The following is a 21,221-nucleotide window of genomic DNA, read 5'->3' on the forward strand; positions in this document are numbered from 1 at the left end:
CGTGCGTGTGCGCGTCTGGAGAGGCTGTGTCCTCCTACCTCTCCCGTGTTCTCTTCACAGGTATTTCCCCCCAGGGGGACAATAAAAGTCAATCTTATCTTAAAGTGTAACGCTCGCCACAATGCAACCTAGGGTCTCTTTGTGAATGTCCCCGAGTCAAACATTGATTTAAAAGCATGTTTAGGACAGAAACGTCCCATTTAAGACTGACTTTGACTCGGGGACATTCACAAAAAGACCCAAGGTTGCATTTTGGCAAGAGTTACACTTTAGGGAAACACCCTCAAAGTGAAGCTGAAAGTTTTTGTTTTTGTTTTACTTTTTTACTTACTAGTCATTGTTACATTTGACTTTGTGACACTGTAGTAATCTTAGCGTTGACACAGGAAACAGTGCTACTGTATAAATCAATTCTCATAAGGGAATCACTGGACTGAGCTGCTGAATCAGATTCAAATTGCAAAATTTGGCCCTCTGTACATTTACAGTGTGAGTGTCTAAATGATTGTGAGTAGTGAAGCGTATCTGAGTATAAGATGTGCCCATAGGGGAGTGTGTGTGTGTGTGTGTGTGTGTGTGTGTGTGTGTTGGGGGGGGGCGCGAGGTGCAGCAGAGATGAGAACAAGTCATCCATGCACACAGTCTCATTTCCTTTTCTCCTCCCCGGCTGCTGGTAAATAATGAATCACGGCGTTAAGAGGAAGAAGTAACCCGTTTTTGTGCCTCTGCGTTTGTCTCTCCGGAGAAGTCGGAGCTGAATTAAAGAAAGACGAGGGAGGATTTTCTCTGTGGACTAGTTGCCAGAAAAGAGTAGAACAAACACGCTTGTAAAAGAAGCGAAAGCGTCTGAGTCCACATGCTCTGCTTTAAGCTTTCCTTCTAATGCTGCAGCAGTAAAGGCCTGTGTGCACGTGTGTGACTGACTCCACAGTATGTGCTGCAAGTGCCAGAACAATTAGTTGATTAATAAATGAGTCGACTAATAACTTTGGGGTTGATTTTTACTTTGTTACTGTTCACTGTACAAACATCAATTTGGGCACCAGTAACTTTCACTCATCATTCATTTCTAATATTTTATTGCATAGTTTAATATCATTAAAATATCATCATCAATATCATCAGCTAAATATATTTAAATTTCTGATATTGCTATTACTGCATATAGTTAATGCGTCACTAACAAGGCACACAAGTATTTGTGTTCCTTTGTGCGTTTTCATTTTTATACGTGCATGTGTTTTTGGATCTCATGTGTGTGTTTGAATATATTCCCTCTCAGTCTGTTAACCTGTGTTGACTGTGTGTGTGTGTGTGTGTGTGTGAATGAGATGACAGGCAGTATTGCCAGGGGAGTCCTCACTCCCCCTTCAGTCCCTCAGCCCCGTTTGTGATGAGCCACTGGGCGAGAAACAGAGAGCCGTGATAATAAGCTACATGAACGCACTAGAGGAGTACATTGGGACTGGGATCCCGCGGGACCCAACCCAAATCTCGCAGGAGTGGGCGGTTTTAACGGGGGCTATAGCTGGGAGCGGGCAGTCCAAAAATAGCGGTTTCCATTTATGTTGGAGCGCTGCTCCTGATCAATGCTGTGGCCAGGTTTCATAAGAACCATCCAGTTAAACACCAGCCAAACGCTTAATCAACACTCCTTTACTCCCTCTCTCTTACTTCTTTCCCGGGGAACTGTGCCCGCCCCAGCCCGCCACGCCCATTTTCCCTACGGCGACCCAATCAACAGGGACTTTTACCATGAAATAGTTAGAGAGTATGTTAAAAGACGGGGAAACAAAAGAAAACAACCTGGGAAAAACCCACCACAGGCAACAACACCTTCTAAAATAAGTATGTATAATGTCACTATTGCACTAAAGCAACTAATTAATTCCCTGAATGTAATTATGCACTAGAACATCATTTCACTACTTAAAACCAACTGGCACGCATTTTTATTACAAAAGAATTGTTTTAATGTGCATAAAGAAGCAAAATAAAGATGGCAAAATCTCCAAAAAGCATCAAATGACAGATTAGACATTCGTATTATGTCACAAAAAGTTAGATTTCACTTCAATCATTTACACTTTCAAAATAACATAAAACTGAAAAATGGCATCTGCAAAGGTTTGGGCCCCCTGCAGAGTTTCTAGCATGCACTAAACTGAAGGTTTTGCCATGGCCTTCACAATCTCCTGACCTCAACATAATGTAAAATCTATGGATAGACCTTAAAGGAGAAAAGAACTGGAAGACTTTTAGAAGGAAGAATGGGCGAAGATACCTCAAACAAGAATTAAAGACTCTTGGCTGGCTACAAGAAGCGTTTCCAAGCTGATACCAAGTGATACTTGCCAAGGGGGGGGGAACAAGGTATTAACTCTGCAGGGTGCCCAAATGTTTGCAGACGCCATTTTTTTGTTTTTGGTTATTTTGAAAGTGTAAATGATGGAAATAAAATAGTTGATACAGTGCCAGTCCTGCTAGATCCGACATTTTTAGGGAAAACAAATGAAAATTCAAAAGATGTTGTTTATTTTTTTTAAATACAGTATTTTGTATTTAGTATCATCTTTGGAACGAGTTTAGCTTTAATAACCACAGAGTTAGCAGTAACTAATTAGAAACAGTGGAGTACCTGAGAATAAGCTCATCTAAGTCTCTTTTTTCTCTCTAAAGTCAGGAGATTGTATCTCTTCTTGCAGTCTTGTTTCCTGCCCAGCACTCTCTCTCTCTCTCTCTCTCTCTCTCTCTCTCTCTCCCTCGTTTCTATTTTTAGCCGCATTATGATACGAGCCCCTTCGATATCTGCCAGAACACAGCTTTAACGTTCCTCCCTCACCCGTGTTTACTGCCGCTTGCTCCTATTGTTCTTTCCTTTTCTCATAGACGCAGGATTGCAGTAAATAGTCAGATCCAGAACACGCGACCCTCAGCTCCAGTTTAGATGCTCAGTCCAGCTATCCATCAGTCTGACTGCTACTGGTGTGTGTGTGTGTGTGTGTGTGTGTGTGTGTTGTGTGTGTGTGTGTGTGTGTGTGTGTGTTGTGAGAGACAAAGAACTACAACTCAACAAAAAGAATTTAATCATGGGCAGGATTGAGTGTATAAACGCGCGCACACACACACACACACACACACACACACACACACACGATATCTCATCCAGCATTCAGGATTAAACTTCCCACACAAACGCCATTTCTGAATCATTACCCGGCTTCCACCTGCCATGGTGCCACCTACATGGAAACAGCACCCCCGATTTTCTCGCCCGCCCCCCCCCCCCCCCCCCCCCCTTCTTTCTCGCTCTTTCCTCTCTCTTTCTCTCTCTGTCTCGTTTCCTGTCTTCCTCTACACAGTAAAGATACAAAGATAAAATTGCAAAGACCAAGACACTCTGGATTGGGGCTTGATTATCGATCATGTTGTAGTTTTTTTTAATAGGGTTGGCTTTCAACTCTGATCATGCAGTGGTGGTTAGTGATTCTAATAAATTCAAACGTAGATAAGTGAGATGTCCATGTCTTTTTCAGTTTTAAAGACCTCACATTCTGCTCATTTTCAGGTTCATAATTGTATTTTGAGGTTGTAACAGAATAGGTTTCCATGGTTTCATTTTCTAAAACCACCATATTTTTGTTGTACGTGCGTGTTGCTGCAGCTCCTCTTTTCACCCTGTGTGTTGAGCTCTCTGCTTTAGCTACAGAGGGAGACATCTCACTTCTGTTCCATCTTGTCAGTTGCAGGGCAGGAGGGAGTGCCACGCTATGAGCACTTTAAAGCAGGTGGAGGTAGAAATACTGTGAAAGTATCAAAGTGCTCAATCCACAGAGAAAGCTGCTGCTACAGTATCGTTACAGTCAACCCCGGCTGCAATCACTCCGAGAGATCAGATGCAAAGGACTTGGAATATATTGGGCCTTTTTGGGAAGGGGTCTTAAAGAGACAGCTGCTAAAGAGACAAGGTGAATACAGGTACATTCAGACAAGATAATGGGTTTTTTAAACATTAAAGCATGTAAACATGTTCTAGTGGACACAACTATGTCTATAATACAACTAGGAACCTGAAAATGAGCACAAAATGGGACCTTTAAAGTCAAGATCCTCTGCTGTGATTTCCAAACAACACTACAAAAAAGCGTCTGGAATCACATCGACACTTCTTGCCAACCAGAGTTCCTGTCACCCCTGTCCCCCCTGTCCTGCTACTGGCCGTTAGAGACAACTTCTTCAAGCTCCTTTTGCTTTTGCGTCTTTGTAATGAACAGAATTTTTGTTCGAGGCACAACAACAAAACATTTCTTTTTTTTTCATCCCGCTGGACCAGACCGTCAACATACTCGAGTTTTGTCTTACCAGTCTAGAGCTTCAGCGCATAACTTTTTGATTTGAATTAATAAACGTTCGTTATATTTAAGCGAAATGAGTGGATACAAACGTGCAGAAAACTGTAGTGAAGATTCTTCTGAAGAGTCCATCATGTTTTTTTAATCCTCTGTGTCTTCCTTGGCTACTAGCAACTGCATGGAGGGGAGGGGGGGGGATGCGCGGTCATGAAAGCCTAGTATCACGTGGACGCGCCGACAGTGTTGTTGTTATTTCTTTGAATTCCTCATGGGGGCGACAGAAACTACGCACTATAGCTTTACTTCCGATCTCTAATCGCTGTACTGCGTGCCCACCTCTACCCCCCCGTCTGTCTCCGCCCCCTCCGATCTGTCCGCCCCCTCTGACAACTGTAAGCCTATTCAATGATTTTTGAATTACATAAACCTATAACTCAAGCAGCTGTGTCTGCATTTGGATCCTTTCTCCTGCTGCCTGTTATTAGATGTTAAACCTCCTCTCCCTGCTGCTGCAACGCATTTTCTTCATTTTATTATTGCATAGCTGCAGCTAATGTGGCATAAAAGCCCCAAAAAACGCCTCCACTGCAGTTATATAATGTTTTATTACGCTGCGTACTTTGTATAATTTACACCGTTTGACAGGCTGCTGCTTGGCAGCTGCAGACGGGAGTGTTTGGATGTGTTTCAGTGTGCTGAGCTGGCTTTGGCTTTATGTAATTATATCTCTAATACTTCAGAGCCTGCAGAGTCAGGTGAATGAACACGGCTTTGGATGCTTATCTTAGTCAAAATGAGTTGGATTGGAGAAGACAAACGCACACCTGGCCTTCATTCCAGCTGAATGGTGGGGCATGTTGACACCCATCATGCACTGCAGCAACATTAAGTTTGGGTAACTCATACATCTGTTTGTTACGGGAAAGTTTTTACAGGGCAGGAGTCCCCTGTCTCCAGCTTCGTTCTGTCCTTTCTGTACTAAAACCTGCAATAACGGACTTGTTGGCCATTTGGAGGGCAGCAGAAACACCTCTGAAGCTGACTTGTTGGCAAACATTTCCCTATTTTCACATCCTGAAGACAGAGAGCAACACGATGATTCATTCTGGGTGGTGTTTGTGTCCACCTAAAGAAAGGAAGTCCAATATTCTTTCTCTTTGAGCTCTGTCTTTGTAGCTGCTAAATGCTCCATCATGTCTCCCAGCCTGTCTCTAACTGTGGCTGTCTGCTGGGAGACCATCACGTTGTCTTTCCCTGACTACTTCACAATACAAGCCACACCGTAAATGCTTTTCATGTGAAGTGTCTGCTGTAGGAAATGCTTTCCCCGTCCACAGCAGGACATTTCTCAGCGTCCGTGTTGGTACTCGTGCCTGTTTTCTCTAAACGGGTGCATGCCGACCGCCGTCTACTGGAGCTAACACACTGACTATGGAGAAGGAGCTCAAAATAAAAATAATTTCAAAATATCCTTTTAAGGATTTCTCGTCTTAAAGGTGGAAACAATCACATCAATGTCCATTTAGTAGAAAGTTTAGTTTGAGTTCAAATGACCTTTTTTTGTTATGGTGATGACAGTCTATAGCGATGACGTTTCATTTCCGGTGCCACCAAAATTTCGCTGGATGTCCCTCCTTTCAGCCAAATGTCCGTCCCTGTCCTCTGTCTTTGTGACGGCGTTCTAACCTCCGTCCCCTTCCTCTATCTCTTTGTTGGCGTTCTAACCTCCATCCCCTTCCTCTGTCTCTGAGTTGGCGTTCTAACCTTCGTCCCCGTCCTCTGTCTCTGTGTCGGCTTCTAACCTCCGTCCCCTTCCTCTGTCTCTGAGTTGGCGTTCTAACCTTTGTCTCCGTCCTCTGTCTCTGTGTCGCCGTTCTAACCTCCGTCCCCTTCCTCTGTCTCTGTGTTGGCGTTCTAACCTTCGTCCCCATCCTCTGTCTCTGTGTCAGCGTTCTAACCTCCGTCCCCGTCCTCTGTCTCTGTGATGGCGTTCTAACCTCCATCCCCGTCCTCTGTCTCTGTGTTGGCGTTCTAACCTCTGTCCCCTTGCTCTGTCTCTCTGTTGGCATTCTAACCTTTGTCCCCGTCCTCTGTCTCTGTGTCGGCTTCTAACCTCCGTCCCCTTCCTCTGTCTCTGTGTTGGAGTCCTAACCTCCGGTGGATTTCTGAGGACTATGGTTACCTGGACCTCAGATCTCTGCAGGGTAAATCCAGACAGCTAGCTAGACTATCTGTCCAATCTGAGGACTATGGTTACCTGGACCTCAGATCTCTGCAGGGTAAATCCAGACCGCTAGCTAGACTATCTGTCCATCTATTTACCACCCAGACCCTCCTCCTCATTGCTGTGGAGGAAGGTCTGGCAATGCGAGACCCAGATCTGTCCTTCATGTCTAAATAAGAGTTGAGAATGCTGTCTCCCTGCCTGAAATGTGTCTCAGCTTTCACTCTGTTGGCCTGTGTTGGTCTGCTGGCTGCTTTTTGTGACCCGTTACACAAACAAGTCACGCTCCTCTCTAATGGGCTCCTCTGTCATTCCTGCACACCGCCATGACGCTCTCTCTCCACACTCACACACAGCCGCTTCCTGCCGGACGGTTACAGTGATGAATGAGTGAGGGAGTGCGCCGAGCGGCCGCAGGCAGCTCTGCATAAACAACATGCCATTAAAAAAGAGACGGCGCAGAAAGGAAGATGGAGGAGAGTGACATCAGCTGAGGAAATATCCAAACAAAAAGTGCTCAGAGTAAAGAGGCTGAAGGTTATCATGACCCACAATGCTTTGCAGCGGATTACTCGTAGGCCACATTTAATATTGTAGTCAAGATGTGGAAATCATCCCCTCTCTCTCTCTCTCTCTCTCTCTGTGGTCATAGTCAGGGTACACAGATTTCTTTTCCTCTTGTTTTTTCAGGCCGGTTGTGCAAACAGTAGGTCTCCAACTTTTTGTTAAACCAATTTTTTTGTGGGGGCTTAAAATGATGTTCCATATATCATCATTACTAACTTTATTTATAAGGTGAAAAATTTGTTGCAGCACTGAAACTAAAAATGTGGCTGACACTGTCTAAGAACAATTCATAATTATTCATGCCTTCAACTTGACGTTCAGTTATACATCAAGTTTTTTTTCTTTCTGTGTGTAAAGTTTGGGAAACTCTGCTGTATAATGTTGTTGGATAACACAGCCTTCACGACAGAAGAGATCGTTATAATCAGAATCTACTCTTCTCCATCCATCCTCCTATCAGCAGCCTACCAGGCTTTACAAAACGCTTCAGCAAAATATTTTCATGACCATTATAGTATGACAGAAAAGCATGCTTTGTAAAGCACAGTCTTATACACATCAAATATGATGAAAACAGCTGATTTCAGGCTGCACAGGACTAAGGGTTTAGTCTCTAAAAGGTAGTTTTCATCACTACCACGGGGGATATCACGTAGTCAACATTGACTTTTTCTTTCACACGGAACACAGGGTTTTTCTTCTTCCTTTTTTTTGCCTAGTTATCTATTTCAGCTCAGAGTTTAGATATTTGTATCTCTTGATCTGGCCTGATTCAGCACAATACACGCAGTTGTGTAGTCGTTTTCTCTCCCTCTTTCTCATTCCTCTGCTCCTCTCTCCCTCTTTACTCCCTTCCGCTCTACTTGTGGCACTCTCCCATTTTCATCTCCTTTTTGTTGATTTCATTCTACACCCCCCTCTGTCTCCATCTCTCCCATATATACAATTCTATATATCATATGCTGTCTGTCTGTACTTGCTTGTAATATTACATAATAGCTCCTCTCTGGCACTTTTTCTGCCCAGATTTACAGTGTGTACTGTTTTCTATTTCGTTGGTCCCCTCCAGTCAGAATATCATGGCCTGGTATGAAATGAAGGCATTACTCAGCCCAAGCAGCGTCTCTCTGTGAAACCCTAAATAAACCCTGACGCTCTCCTTCTGCTCTGCTCTATTTAAATATTAAATATTTAAACAGAGCCGACGTACATGCAGGCGACTCAAAGACATATTGTTGCATTAACGCTGTCTGTAGCTGGCGCTCCCAGTCTGGGAAGAGCTTCATCGACGCTGGGATGCAGTTTATATTTGAACTGACGAGAGCTTTGAAGTCTGAGACAAAAATAGATTTCCAATGCCGCGCTGGTTAGAGCGCCGCTGCACCTACAGCGCTCTGCGGCTGAGACAGCAGAAGACACAGGAGTCAATGATACCTACTCTCATCTGTATTCTCTGTTTTAGGGAAGCGCATTCAATACATTGTCTTGGTAATGTGACAGGCAGAAGATCTCTCACTGTGAACCAGAAGAACATGCATGACTTCACATAGGGAGAGGTGATATGAAGAAGAATCAAATAGTGCGATGTTCTTGACCAAATACCTTGATTTTGTCTGGTTAACTTTGTGATAAATAATCATCAATGAGGGTATGATGTAATCTAAGTGGTTAAAGAGGTCCGACCTGTCTGTCGTCTGTGCTGTGTCAAGACAAATTCAAATGATTGTCACTGTGATCCCTTTCCAGAGTTTTGTTAAATTCGATGCCTCTATTAGTATTTCATAATCACACCTGTACCTGTCCCTTCTCTTTATCTAATGTCTCTTTCCTCTTTCTATAAATTGTGTGTATGTATCTTGCATTAATGAGAGACACTGACCCAGCATTTCCAGAGCCACTAGCAGAGTTACTTTATTACTAAAGAGTTGATTCTAACTCCCGTGCTTTGTCTATAAATCTTTTATTAGATGTTTGTGTTGATTTGGCTCCTGGAGTAGAGAGGACACAATGGTCCTGTGCCATAATAATCACTCGCAGACAGGACACAAACAGGAGAACACACACACACACACACACACACACACACACACACACACACACACACACACACACACACACACACACACACACACACACACACACACACGTAATGCTAAATGCACACTATGCTCCAACAAGAGCTGTTCGGACCAAACAAATTGTCAGGGCGGGCTTTATACGATGATGGACAGATGATCAACAGTAACGTAATGATGGACAGCAAACAGACCCGCTGGACCGCGCCCGCCCATGTTGCCCTGCACTGGGCACGCTCATATGACGGTTCTCCCGAGGTCCTGGAGCTGTAATAATGGATATAGCTAATGGTTGTAATTCACCATGTGTTATATTAATACATCTATGTTAATATGTTATGATACATCCGAGTGATGGATCTATGCTGTAAAGCCTGTAACGAGGATGTAACGTCGTTGTTTTCCAAACTGCCGGGGATATCGGCTAGTAGCTAGCATCAGCGGTAGCTAGCAGTAGACTTCTGTAGACAACTGTGCGTTGCTCAACATACGTCACATGCTCAGTTGCTCTGATTGGTTGTAGGTCTATCCGTTGCTCTGATTGGTTAAAGGTCGATCCAATTAAGCTCAGAGGCATTTTCTTTCCTGGTTGGGTTGAACCCCACCCCCATAATCCCAGCCCAATGGAGCAGAATCAGACTTTTATTCTGACTAGAATCTGAGTAGGACCACGTCAGGCTACATAACTGGTAATCATATTAATAAACCTGTAACACCAACTCTGTTACATTTCTATGGTTCAGAAGATCCTTTGATTGAATCTGTGAGGGTAACATAAAGAGACCATGTTGCTTTGTCCCAGACTTTAAGGTCAGAGAACACGGGGGTTTGCCACGCTGCTATCTCAGATAAAAACACACATCATTTAAATGTTAAAATAATGGGTTTATGTGTTTTGTCTTACAGCCGACGCAGCACTCTGTGCAGCAGAGGTCCTTCACACAATGTTTGAAATAATGGGATTTAAACAAATATGCTAATTTGTAATGCAGCTTCCAAAACACATACACAACTGATAGAAATGAATGAATGTTAAACAAGAATATATAACAAGATCATCTAAGCTAAAATGTCAAAGAAGAACAAAAAAATATGTTTGTATTGCCAAAGAGGAATGAGAATCATAGAAGACTGGGAGTATTAGTAGTTACATACAAACTATACATACAATTATTTTCATTTGAATTGTATACTATACAATTATATAAAAGGAAGTGATGAGATGAGTCTTTAAGGAAAGTATAACACAAAAACATTTGCCGATCAAGTTATTATTCCATCATTTTCTTAGTTAAGCCATGTACCATCCATTCAGAATATTTACCAAGCACACTTAACGTCTTAATAGATCCAAACAAAACTTAAACAAGTTAATACAAACATACAAAGGGGTTCAGACCTGTGGCCTTCTGGGACAGTCTGGCTGACTGACTCACACGCTGTCTGGTACCTTATTTAGACAAACCCTTTTTGAAGCAGCACATGTGCCTGTATTTCAGAAACACTTCCGAGCTGGCAGGGAGCATCTGTTACAGATTTGCTGCTTCCACTACGACGCAAATATGTCGACTTTTCATCTGTGATTGAGATTTAGATTGGTTTTGGTGCAGCTCCAGTGTGACACTTCTGTCATTGCTGATGCCTGAGAAGAATTCACGCCAAATAAATAAGGCTAGTGCAGAACAACGGTCTTTTCCTACTAATTAAGACGCCATCTGTTTGTCCCATTTGTCCAAATTAATTTTCAGATGAGGTACATGGACACTGAGGGCAAAATGGAGAGGAAATAATGACTCCAAATTGAGGCGAGTCACCCAGTAGACATTTCCTGTCACTAAAAGGGAACCTGCAGGTTACCAGCTTGGTTGGCAGAAAGCTGAACATCTAGGAAGGGGGGTGTTGCGATTCTGCCTTATCACTCCAAGACACAGGTTCGTGGAGCTGAGTGTCGCGATTTCGGTTTTATTTTGCATATTGTTACAGCCCTAGTATCAGCGGATATGATTAGGGTTTTTTTTTATACACAATGTGACAGACGTATGCCAGTAACTGAAGTGGAAACTTTATTTTGTAATGTTTGGTGAGTTTTGGCACTTTTCACTGAATGTGCCACATGACAGAGCCAGAAAAGGCTTTGCAGACGGCCCGCACATTCTCTTGTCTGCTCAAACGTTTGAGTGACGGCTCGCACTTTTTATAAATTCACCGTGTGCGGAAAAACTCGCGTATGTGAGCTTTTCGTGCGAACAAAACAAAATTTATACTAGAGGCCCCAGTGGAGGAAATCTAATACAAGTAGTTTCGATGCTGGAGATGAGTAAACATTTTGATCAACATGAGGCTTGTACTTTCACTTAAGCAAGTATTCAATACAGTGTTTCCTTTGGGATTTTTTTTAGCAGTGGGGGCAGGTCCGAACAGCCGCGTTCAACAATCGCTATTATTTCAAATCAACAACCATGTGTAATTTAGCTAACAGGTGAAGAACACAAACAACAAAAATCACCAGTTAACTTACTTTAAATTTGCAAGAACAGTAGACTCATTTAATAACAGGTGAATAAGAGGGCCAATTTAACATAGAGGAAGCACTGCAATAATTTATAATCTAACATAATCTCATAACCTATTCAGGTAATTAGGTAAATTAATGTGTTATGTCATTGAAGGTCCAACAATTAGCCATAATGTCCCCTCAAACTTTCAGTTATACAGTACGTCTAAAGGCATCTTAAGGGTTTGTGATGCTGCTCTTTATGTAACGTCTGTAGTATTCATAGAGACGCTCACTGTGTTAATGTGACAGCTGTTCATCCAAGTGTCTCCAGAGGAGCCATTTATCTATCTCGCCTCCTCTTACCACTTCTCACTTCTCAGGAACTGAGAGAGAGACCCATTCAGCAGCATTACTCATGACGCCGTGTTGTTCTGTGATTGTGTCACTGCGGACGGCTACTTCAGACTGTGAATGGGGCTCCATATGTGAGCGCTGGCTGTTGAGGAGACAGAAGGACGGAATAATTGGGTCAGAAGAAATTAGGCTAAATGGGAGAAATGTGTCAGGCCACTCTATCCGGAGCCACATGGTCAAAGCACTCAATGTGCAGAGCTTTAAGACGTGTCGCACTGCCAGTCATTACTGCAATGCCAACGGTTTTAAACCCTCTGACTGGCCACAGTCTATATATTGATGGATCTGGGTCAAATACAGTGGGGCTGATGTATCCCAACAAGTTTATTTTCATTTATGGAAAGCAGCAGCATTTCTTTGTACTGATTGTGTCAGGAGATCTTAAACAGAGCTCCTTGGTTCAAGCTCCTGGATCAACACACTGCATACTGTTGTTGCCATGTGCAGATGTTCAAAATTAAAAACGTTGGTATTGGATGTAAGAATTTGTACATGTATCCAGTGTCAACATGTCGTGTCATCCAGTGTACAAACTCAAGTCAGAATAGTTACAGGAATTACTTCACATTATTATTATTGAAAGTATTTCTCCTTGATTAATATTGCGAGACAAGGCATTTGTGCTGCATTCAAGTGGTGTTGGAAAAATGGCTTTCTCGACTGGGAAAATTCCCACGGCATTAACATACATTGTGAGATAGAGCGTGGCTCGGTGGAGGTCTGCTTCAGTGCTGCCACTTCACGTCCAACTCCATTTCCTTTAAAAACGTCAACTTCATCTATTACTGCCATACAATAACAGTAAGTTGAAAATCTCCAAAGAATCAAGATTTTAAGTTTGGATTCAACTGCATCACTTCTACTTAATTCATAAAATGCAGCTTTACAAATTGAGATTTAAAAAAACTTAAACAAGGAAGATGGATCCGTCAAAGTCGACAATACGAGATGCTTCCATTTACTTGCATCAGTCATTGGTGGGCAGTGGTTTATTTAATAAAACCCTTGGAGATAAATAAATACAATGTAGGAAAGCCATGCTTTAATGGAAGAATACTAAAACATGCATAAACATCCCGTCCACACAGTGTTATGTGATGCTCATGGGTATTTTTACAGTCCCATGCCAAAGTCCTCTTCACTTTACTGTTTGATGCGCTCGGTTCTTGACATGCTAACAGGAAGGGACGGCAGCTGCTGAAGTTAATACACAGTGATTGTTTGGTAATGGAGGTTCATTGTATTTGATCCATTCACATCAGCGTCACCAAAGACAGCGCACTCATTGTTCCTTTTAGAAAGAGTCAAGTTAAAAAAACAACCCCGCCAGTGCTAACTTTTTAATCCCTTTTAATCAAACCACACTGTACTTGTCATAGTTAATTAAATTAAGGGTGTTCATCTCCCAGGTCATGCCTCCAGGCAGCCGTGGGAATTTGAAATTCCTTGTCTCAGGAAGTTCTCTGCAGAAGAGGCTGGATGAGCAGGAAGTACACATGGATGAAGGTAGAGGGTTTAGGAGGTAAAGACGGTTGGGTTGGTAGATTATGGATTGACAGCAAGGTGGGCGGCTCTCCTCCCTTCCATCTTTAACTCAAAGATCGGCTCAGATCAGCTTTTGGGAGCATTATCATTTAAACTAAGAATACCACTTAAATTGCCAGTCGGATGGTCGGCTGCCTGCCTGGCAGGGATTTCTGTCTATCCCAATGTAATTAGTGTGTAAGGGGAGCCAGGAGAGAGTGGCGCCAGACCTAGGCTGATAAATACACGCAAGGTGTAGAAGCAGTGATGGATAGTTGAACTCAGATATCCAGAAGCCAGCTACACTTTGCAGTACTTGAGTGCACTGCAGAGAAATCTTTGACATGCGAATAGGTCCACGTGAGACGAACTGACAGATTTCCATAATAATAACGCTTCCTCTTCTCATTCTTGTAGAAAAAAACCTTTATCTCGATTGATTAATAGGCAACGCTCAGCGGGGTATGCCAGACAGAGAATTATTATTCATAGCATTCTGATAAGCGGCGTGTTGTTTTTTTCTGTTCCCCATGCAGATAATTTTCCGCAAGATCAGTGAGGTGAAGAAGGAGGAAGAGGAGAGGCAGCGAGCAAAGAACGAGGTGCAGCTCACCATCCCGCAGGACCATCCCGTACGCAAGCTCTTCCAGAAGTTCAAGCAGCAGAAGGAGCTCCGCAACCAGGGAGCGGCAGCCGCCTCACACCTGGACCTGGAGAAGAACCAGCTGCAGGTGGAACAGCACCTGCACCCCCACAGCCTGCAGCTGGGCCACTCCAGCCTCCAACACTCACTGCCGCTCAGCCTGCAGCACCCGCCCTCCTCCATGCAGAACGGGGCCCCACCCAGCAGCAGTGTGCTGACCGTGTCCCAGGTCACGCCCATGCAGAGCTCGCTGGCCTACAGCCATCCCGGAGAGCCCCCCACCAAGCAGAACAACTGCGATATCATGGAGCTGCAGCCCAGTTCGACTGGAAGCGGAGCCGAGCAGACTGTCAGGGTCAAAGTCAGCACCAGCCCCGTGCCGGCCAAGCCGGCCGTCAGGGCCAGCGGCTGGATGCGCCTGAGAAACAACACGGCGCCGGCAGAGGCCAGGAAGGACGGGCTGAACAACAACGTCAAGGCAGTTTCCGTGGAGATGCTCTCACAGGAGGGTAAAGGTCAGGATGCAAGAGGCGCTGGTGATAGAGAGGAGGTGGGGGTGTCCAGCAACAATCCCCTCCGCAAGACGGACTCCTGCGACAGCGGCATCACCAAGAGTGAGCTGCGGATAGACCGGGCGGGGGAGGCACGGACCCCCGCTGCGGTCACCCCCGTCCTCCACAGCCCTCTCCCTGGAGGAGCAGGATCCCCTCACCCTTTCTGCCCCATCCCGGAACAGGCCCTGCAGGCCGCGCTGCACGAGACCCGGCTGGAGCTCCGGGGGGACATACAGACTCTGGGAGGCCGCCTTGGCTCCCTGGAGAGTCAGGTAGCGGAAATTATCAAACTGTTGTCAGACAAGAAGCGGCCGCCCACGGGGTTATTGTCTGCCTCCACCACACCTAAAACCAAAATCCAACGTCAGGACATTTTCACTGTTTCCAGGCCGGTTTCTCCAGACTCAGAGAAGGACGAAGGGCTCTGAAGAGAGCCTTACCGGGGTGGAGAGAGTGTCCTGGAACATAGAGCAATCACATGGCAGATTGTTCTACTATGATCACGATTGTCAGTTTAAGGTTATGCTCTGTTGGATCCAGTTATCCTCTTTGTTTTTGTGATTGTACATATCTCTCTATGCATGTCCAGCTGGATTCTGGCCTGCCAAAGAAACTACTACTGAACGTACTCATTGCCTGTATATTATGCAGTTGACTGCATGCAAATTCAATTTAAAGAGAAGTGACATTTTATTGAGCTACACTGTACATATGAATATTTTTCATTGATAATTTACTATGTGGAGATTCAGGGTTTGCATACTGGTAGCACTATAAACATTGATAACAAAAAGGAATTGTGCATGGATTATTCAAAAATGGAGAAATCGAAAGGGACGGAGGTTTCTTTTTTTTCTTTGCCTGTGAGACGAAATAGAAGTGACTCTGCTCTCTCCTCGCCCTCTAACTCCTAATTTCCACCGGTTGCAGATCGGCTCCATGCTCCGCCATCCGTCAACACCCACCAGGTCCGGATTTGTCGCGGAACGGCTGCGGCCATGACTATCAGCCGAAGTCTCGAGGGACCCACGAGATCTCGCGAGCTCACGTAGAATAGAACCACAAAACCAACAAGAGCTTGTTTCCATCCAGAGGAGTAGAGTGTTGTGTTTTAAAGATGTAGTGCAGGGAGATGTGATCCGCCGTGAGCACGCTCTACTTTATTTTGAAAATTAACCCGATGTTTTATTTGTGTCTGTGCTCGACTTCCTGTCCCACACTATTTGACGTGTGCTGACTTGCCACGGAGCTCTCCGGCGTCCGGCAAATATAGAAGCTCTGTGTATCTGCGCCGGAGGGCTGGGGACCGCCAGAGTTGGGACGGAGTCAGGACGCAGCCGTTCCACAGCCATTGGAAGTACGCACATTGACTTTAATGGAAACCTAATGACTCCGCCGTTGTTCTAGAGCGGATCCGCAGCCGTTCCACATCCGGTGGAAATTAGGAGTAAGAACACTGATTCCCAAATGGGATGAAGAAGCATCCTTGTGATATGTTTTTATATTTACTATCTATCTGCTTCTTAGAATAATTTCTATTTTTGATTACGGAAGCAGTTTGATGTCGGGTGAACCCTTAAATGTTTATTTTGTCAGAATCCGCCTTGTGTCTATGCACCGCCCGGGTATGCCGCTAGAATATTCAGACTATTGCTTTGTTGACATGTCGGTGAATGAATGAAGTTTTTTTTGTGCCATTCCTCTGCATGAATCAGGGATGGCAGGATGCACTTTGGGTAAAGCTGGAACGACAAGAAGGCTTTAAGGAAATAACAGAGTTTAGTTCACATAAAAGTCCACTCAGCACAGTGACATGTAATCCCCCGGCCCCAGCACCACACACGACAGTCTTAACCAGCGAGCGTCGCTCTGAAGCGCGCTCCCAGTTTCATTAAGGACACAGCAGCGTCGCTGCGAAAAGCTCAAGTAATAAAAAATGGAATACTGTACTTTTATGAGATCAGTTTTCTAAATCTGCATGCAAAGGAGTAGTTCTATGCTCCAGAGTGTGTACGCATATATAAATGTCACACACACACACACACACACACACACACACACTACGTTCATGCACAGTGTGGCGGCGTCTCTTGATGGGAACACCCCAGGGAGACTTTTTCTTCACAGGAGGCAAATCAGTCGGTTTTGTCAGAAGTCTAGTTTTTTCAGGTCTGGTGAGATTTAGACATGGTCCCCCCCAAAACCTCCGAGCCCCCAAACCCTGCAGTGCAGCAGCACATATCTCTCTCTCTCTCTCTCTCTCTCTCTCTCTCTCTCTCTCTCTCTCTCTCTCTCACGCACACAAACAATCATATTTAAAAAGAAAGAAGCTAGATGTCCGGGAGCCATCATGGAAGCCTCAAATCGTTTTAAATGACTAGATTCATGTCATTGCTGCTTTATCATCAGCAGTGTGAGGGACTGGATGGAAACAGGTCAGGGACCCCCTAACACATCTTCTGTTGTCCGTATTGGGGGTCATTAGCTCTCAGTTAAATTAACAGCTGGTTGGATTTCTTTTCATGCCCTTATTAGACAGTTAACAGTAGAGATATAACAGGAAATGAGGAGGGATTAAACAGGTAATGACGAATGCAAAAAACTCTCTCCTAACCCTAAGGATGTTGCGGTTCACGTTTAGCACCTTAAACCGCCAGGCCACCAGGGCACTAGCTGCTTGGAGTGCCACCAGCAAGGTGTCTTTACAGAAAGGGGTGATGCAAATAAAATGCATGCCTGACAGCCAATAGCCAGGCCCAGAGGCGAAATTGGACCCAATCCGACAGTCACAGTGTGTCAGAAGAGAACATTGCTAGATTGTGTTCCCTGATAGAATGACGAGCATATCAGAATTCATTTGCCCTCTTCGATTAGTTTCACAGCATCCGCAATGTCCTGCATGACAATCTGGATGCCAGGGATGTCAACATTTCTGATCCAGGAAGCGTATAGGCCAAGATATGCTTGAAAATAATTGATGGATCATCATGGGATTTATAATATGAAGTGTTCTCCTGCATAGGGGACATCTATGCGCAAAAAAAGTATAAACTAAAACAAAACAATGTTATTTGCAGTTTCACTTGCTCTAAAAAGTCCCCACCAAGCCACTTTAAATTGAAACATCTATTTTCCATCTTTGTCATCACACTCGTTCAGCTTTGTCTCTCTGCTGTTGACAGACTGGAAAATAATGATGATTTTTTAAAATAACTTTGCAATGCTAATTAGCATTAAGTCAGACGTGAGAGCTCTGTCACAATATGCTAATCACGTTTTGCTTTTGGAACATTTTGGAAAGAATGCAGTTTTAATAGCTTCAGCTATGCTGTTTTATTTAAATGGGTATTTCCTGAACCTGGTTCCTGTTCTGACCTGCTTCTCACTCTGTCACTGCTGGGAGTTTCCCTTGTTTTCCCTGCTGTTGGCCACTGAGTGGACCCCCTGTAAGAATCAGGGGCAAGTGCCTTGCTCAGGGACACCTCAACGGCAGTTTCAGGCAATCTGGCCCCCGACCATCAATGCAGAAAATAATCATAGAGGAAATAAAAGAAAATAATTAGAGGATTTGAGTGTGATGATGGCTACGACAGTACCTGTGTAGAGCGCCTCATGTTAGTTTCCTCTTTGTCAGTTTGATCTCTTTATCTTACTGACATGTCACACACACACACATATATATATATATAATATCATGCAAAGCTATGCAACATTTGATTCTTTAACAGCTGTGAAGAGGCTGATTCTGATGGACATTTACTGTCCCATAGTATATAGAGTCAATAGGCAAGCTAGGGTTAGTGTTATTATTACAAACATATCTACATGAGGGATGGAGGATTTGTTGGAGCCTGTAAATAAGATGAGACACAGTAGTTATTATCCACCAACCAAACGTGACATGTGAGCTTACCAAATGATGGGTAGCATGAAATTAACTCTTTCAGGATAGGCAGGGAGTCGGTCGGAGTCTTCCACCCCAGAAGCTGACTCCTAATGACTGATGAGTTTCCATGTAGCGCCACCACCAACGGGATACAGGATACCTCTAAAACAAATGACCGAAATCTAATTCCAACATGCTAATTTGCTAACAACCTGCTATAACGCACATTTTTTCGAGTTGGAAAAAACCCTCAACTTAGAGCAGGAAAAAAAGGCATTTACCTTCACAGCAAAATAACAGTTGAAAGTTATGCAACTGGTCTGATTGTGACGTCAGTGACAAAAACGTCAGCGGCGTGCGCCTGATGCTGTCTGATCGGGCCCTTTACCAAACGCGGTTTTGCGCTGCGTTAATTGTGCGTCTGCGCCAAGTTGACTCCGGTTGAAGTTTGAGCAGAGCAGCAAAATGCCAAACCATCGGAAACAATGGGTTTCAGAACGCAGGGGTGTCATCGCCACCTTCGGTCTGGTTGCCTCTGGTCAGGCTGCAGACTGCTTACTTCTCTCGCATTCATTTACATGACTGTCATGTAGAGGTCTTCACGGACTCACTTAAATTCTGTTTGGCTGCTCTTTGTGACCAAATTCCTGAACCAACATGCTGCTATTGGTATTTGTGTTCTCTATTTTTGGGTTGAGATTAGATCTACCTTTCTATCTGCTCTACTTATCATTTGGTCCCTTTTGAAACGGATCTCTAATTCATGTACAGTATAAGACCAATTTAGGATCTTGATGTCGATGTTTCCCATAGGTCTGTTTTGGCTGGTGAAGACTTCCCAAACGCTTGACTTGTATCTCAGTCTCAATTTGAAAGAAAAAAAACAATGTAATACACTTAAGATACACTTCTTGATTGACATAAAGTGTGTTTAAAGTACAGTTTGACAGAATAAATTATTCCCATCTCTTAAACATCTGAGATCAGGTTTTGGCCATCAGCTGTCGTACAAAGGGAAATCTATGCCAGAGTAACAGAAAACAGACCACAATGCAATGCGTGGCCTGAAATCATATCATTATAGAGCTGAAGATTACACCTACGGAAACTAAAGCCATAACACAGGATGAGAAATGACAATAAGAACAATTATTCTGATCCTTCTGCAGCTCTAAAACTGTTTAAGACTTGAAGAAGCAAATTGATTTCCAGTCAGTGTAGGAGTTCTGCTCTTTCCCTGCTTGTTAGTAGTTCTATACTCAACATTTAGTTATAAATTATTAATAAAAGTAATTAATATAGCAGTAAAAAAAACATCTGCGATGTAAAGATGTTGTGGGGTAATGGCATCCTGAGCAGAGAATGAAGTCCCACTTTTGGGACAACATTGGGATACTATCAGACGGTACTTCACTTCCAGTTACACGCGTACAGAAGAGGCTTAGGGCCACATGTGAAAAAATGTATTTGGGTTTTAAGTTTAAAACTTCAAACTCAGAATTCAAATACAGTATTTCACATCTGGCCCTAAGCCTCTTCTGTACACACGTGACGCAGAACGTGATGATATCGGCACACAAACCCCGGTCCACTGGGTTGAAATCCTGTTTGTTTGCCTCCACATGTGGAATTTGGCGCTCTTGTACTTTCTCACCTTACTTCCTGCTTTGCTCCCGTCATAACGTCTGCGGCCACAAGAGGCCGCCACCACTGGAAACGTACATATGAGTTGTAGTTCTAATTGCTGCTTGAACAAACAACTTCCGTGGGCATTTCCTCGGGGGAAGAAAGTCTCCTTTGTGTGTGTTGTAATCCCGGTTTCTCTGTTCTTGCTTTGATAGCCGGTCCTGCTGCTCGTGCATGTTCGTGCATGTAGCCGAGACAAATGTTCTGTATTTAATTGGGTAACGGTCGGGGGGGGGGGGGGCCGTGTGGAGGCAATCCCAGCCCACTTTTTTCAGTATTTCAAAGCACAGCCCTGTAAAAGTTTTTCCGAGGTGAGTGGGATTTGAATGTGTGTCTACGCTCAGGTTACAGTCATGACCTGAGATCCTCATGCGTACGGGGATTAACCGCCAGAATCTCCTCCAGTCCACCCAGAAAAAAGTATTTCCTGGAGTTTATATTATCACAGTACTACAATAGGCTCAAGTCAAATCAGTAATACATTTTCTCCTTTAGATGCTAGAACAGCTGCTTTGTAAAAACGTGTTGTTGGAAAACCTTTAAAAGTGAGAACAAAATCGGGTCAGCTTGATAAGACATGCCCCAAACTAGAATGTAGATTGCAGTATACTACTAACAATAAAGTGTGCCAGGAAACGTGTCCCGCACTGCAAATATACCAAACACACAATCTTCACCCAAATGGCTGCATCCGACCGATTTACCCTTCCTTCTGCAGAAGTTGCCAAATCTGTGCCAGATGAAGTCATCTTAAAAGTTTGATTGATCAAACAATTTCAAAAGTAACATTTTAACTGGA

The 21,221-nt window shown here is 43.9% G+C and overlaps 1 protein-coding gene across 2 annotated transcripts in view; it reads left to right on the top strand.

Moving 5' to 3' along the window:
- Positions 1-17,452, top strand: part of kcnh5b (potassium voltage-gated channel, subfamily H (eag-related), member 5b) — a 196,240-nt gene extending 178,788 nt beyond the window's left edge. For both annotated transcript variants that reach the window (XM_032500626.1, XM_032500627.1), the window contains exon 13: positions 14,190-17,452. In XM_032500626.1, the coding sequence (XP_032356517.1) occupies positions 14,190-15,278 (1,089 nt within the window). In that variant the 3' untranslated portion in view covers positions 15,279-17,452. The remainder of the gene's footprint in view (positions 1-14,189) is intronic.
- Positions 17,453-21,221: the final 3,769 nt, after the last annotated feature.

This window comes from Etheostoma spectabile, chromosome 20 (assembly GCF_008692095.1).
Source record: "Etheostoma spectabile isolate EspeVRDwgs_2016 chromosome 20, UIUC_Espe_1.0, whole genome shotgun sequence".
Lineage (NCBI taxonomy): Eukaryota > Metazoa > Chordata > Actinopteri > Perciformes > Percidae > Etheostoma > Etheostoma spectabile.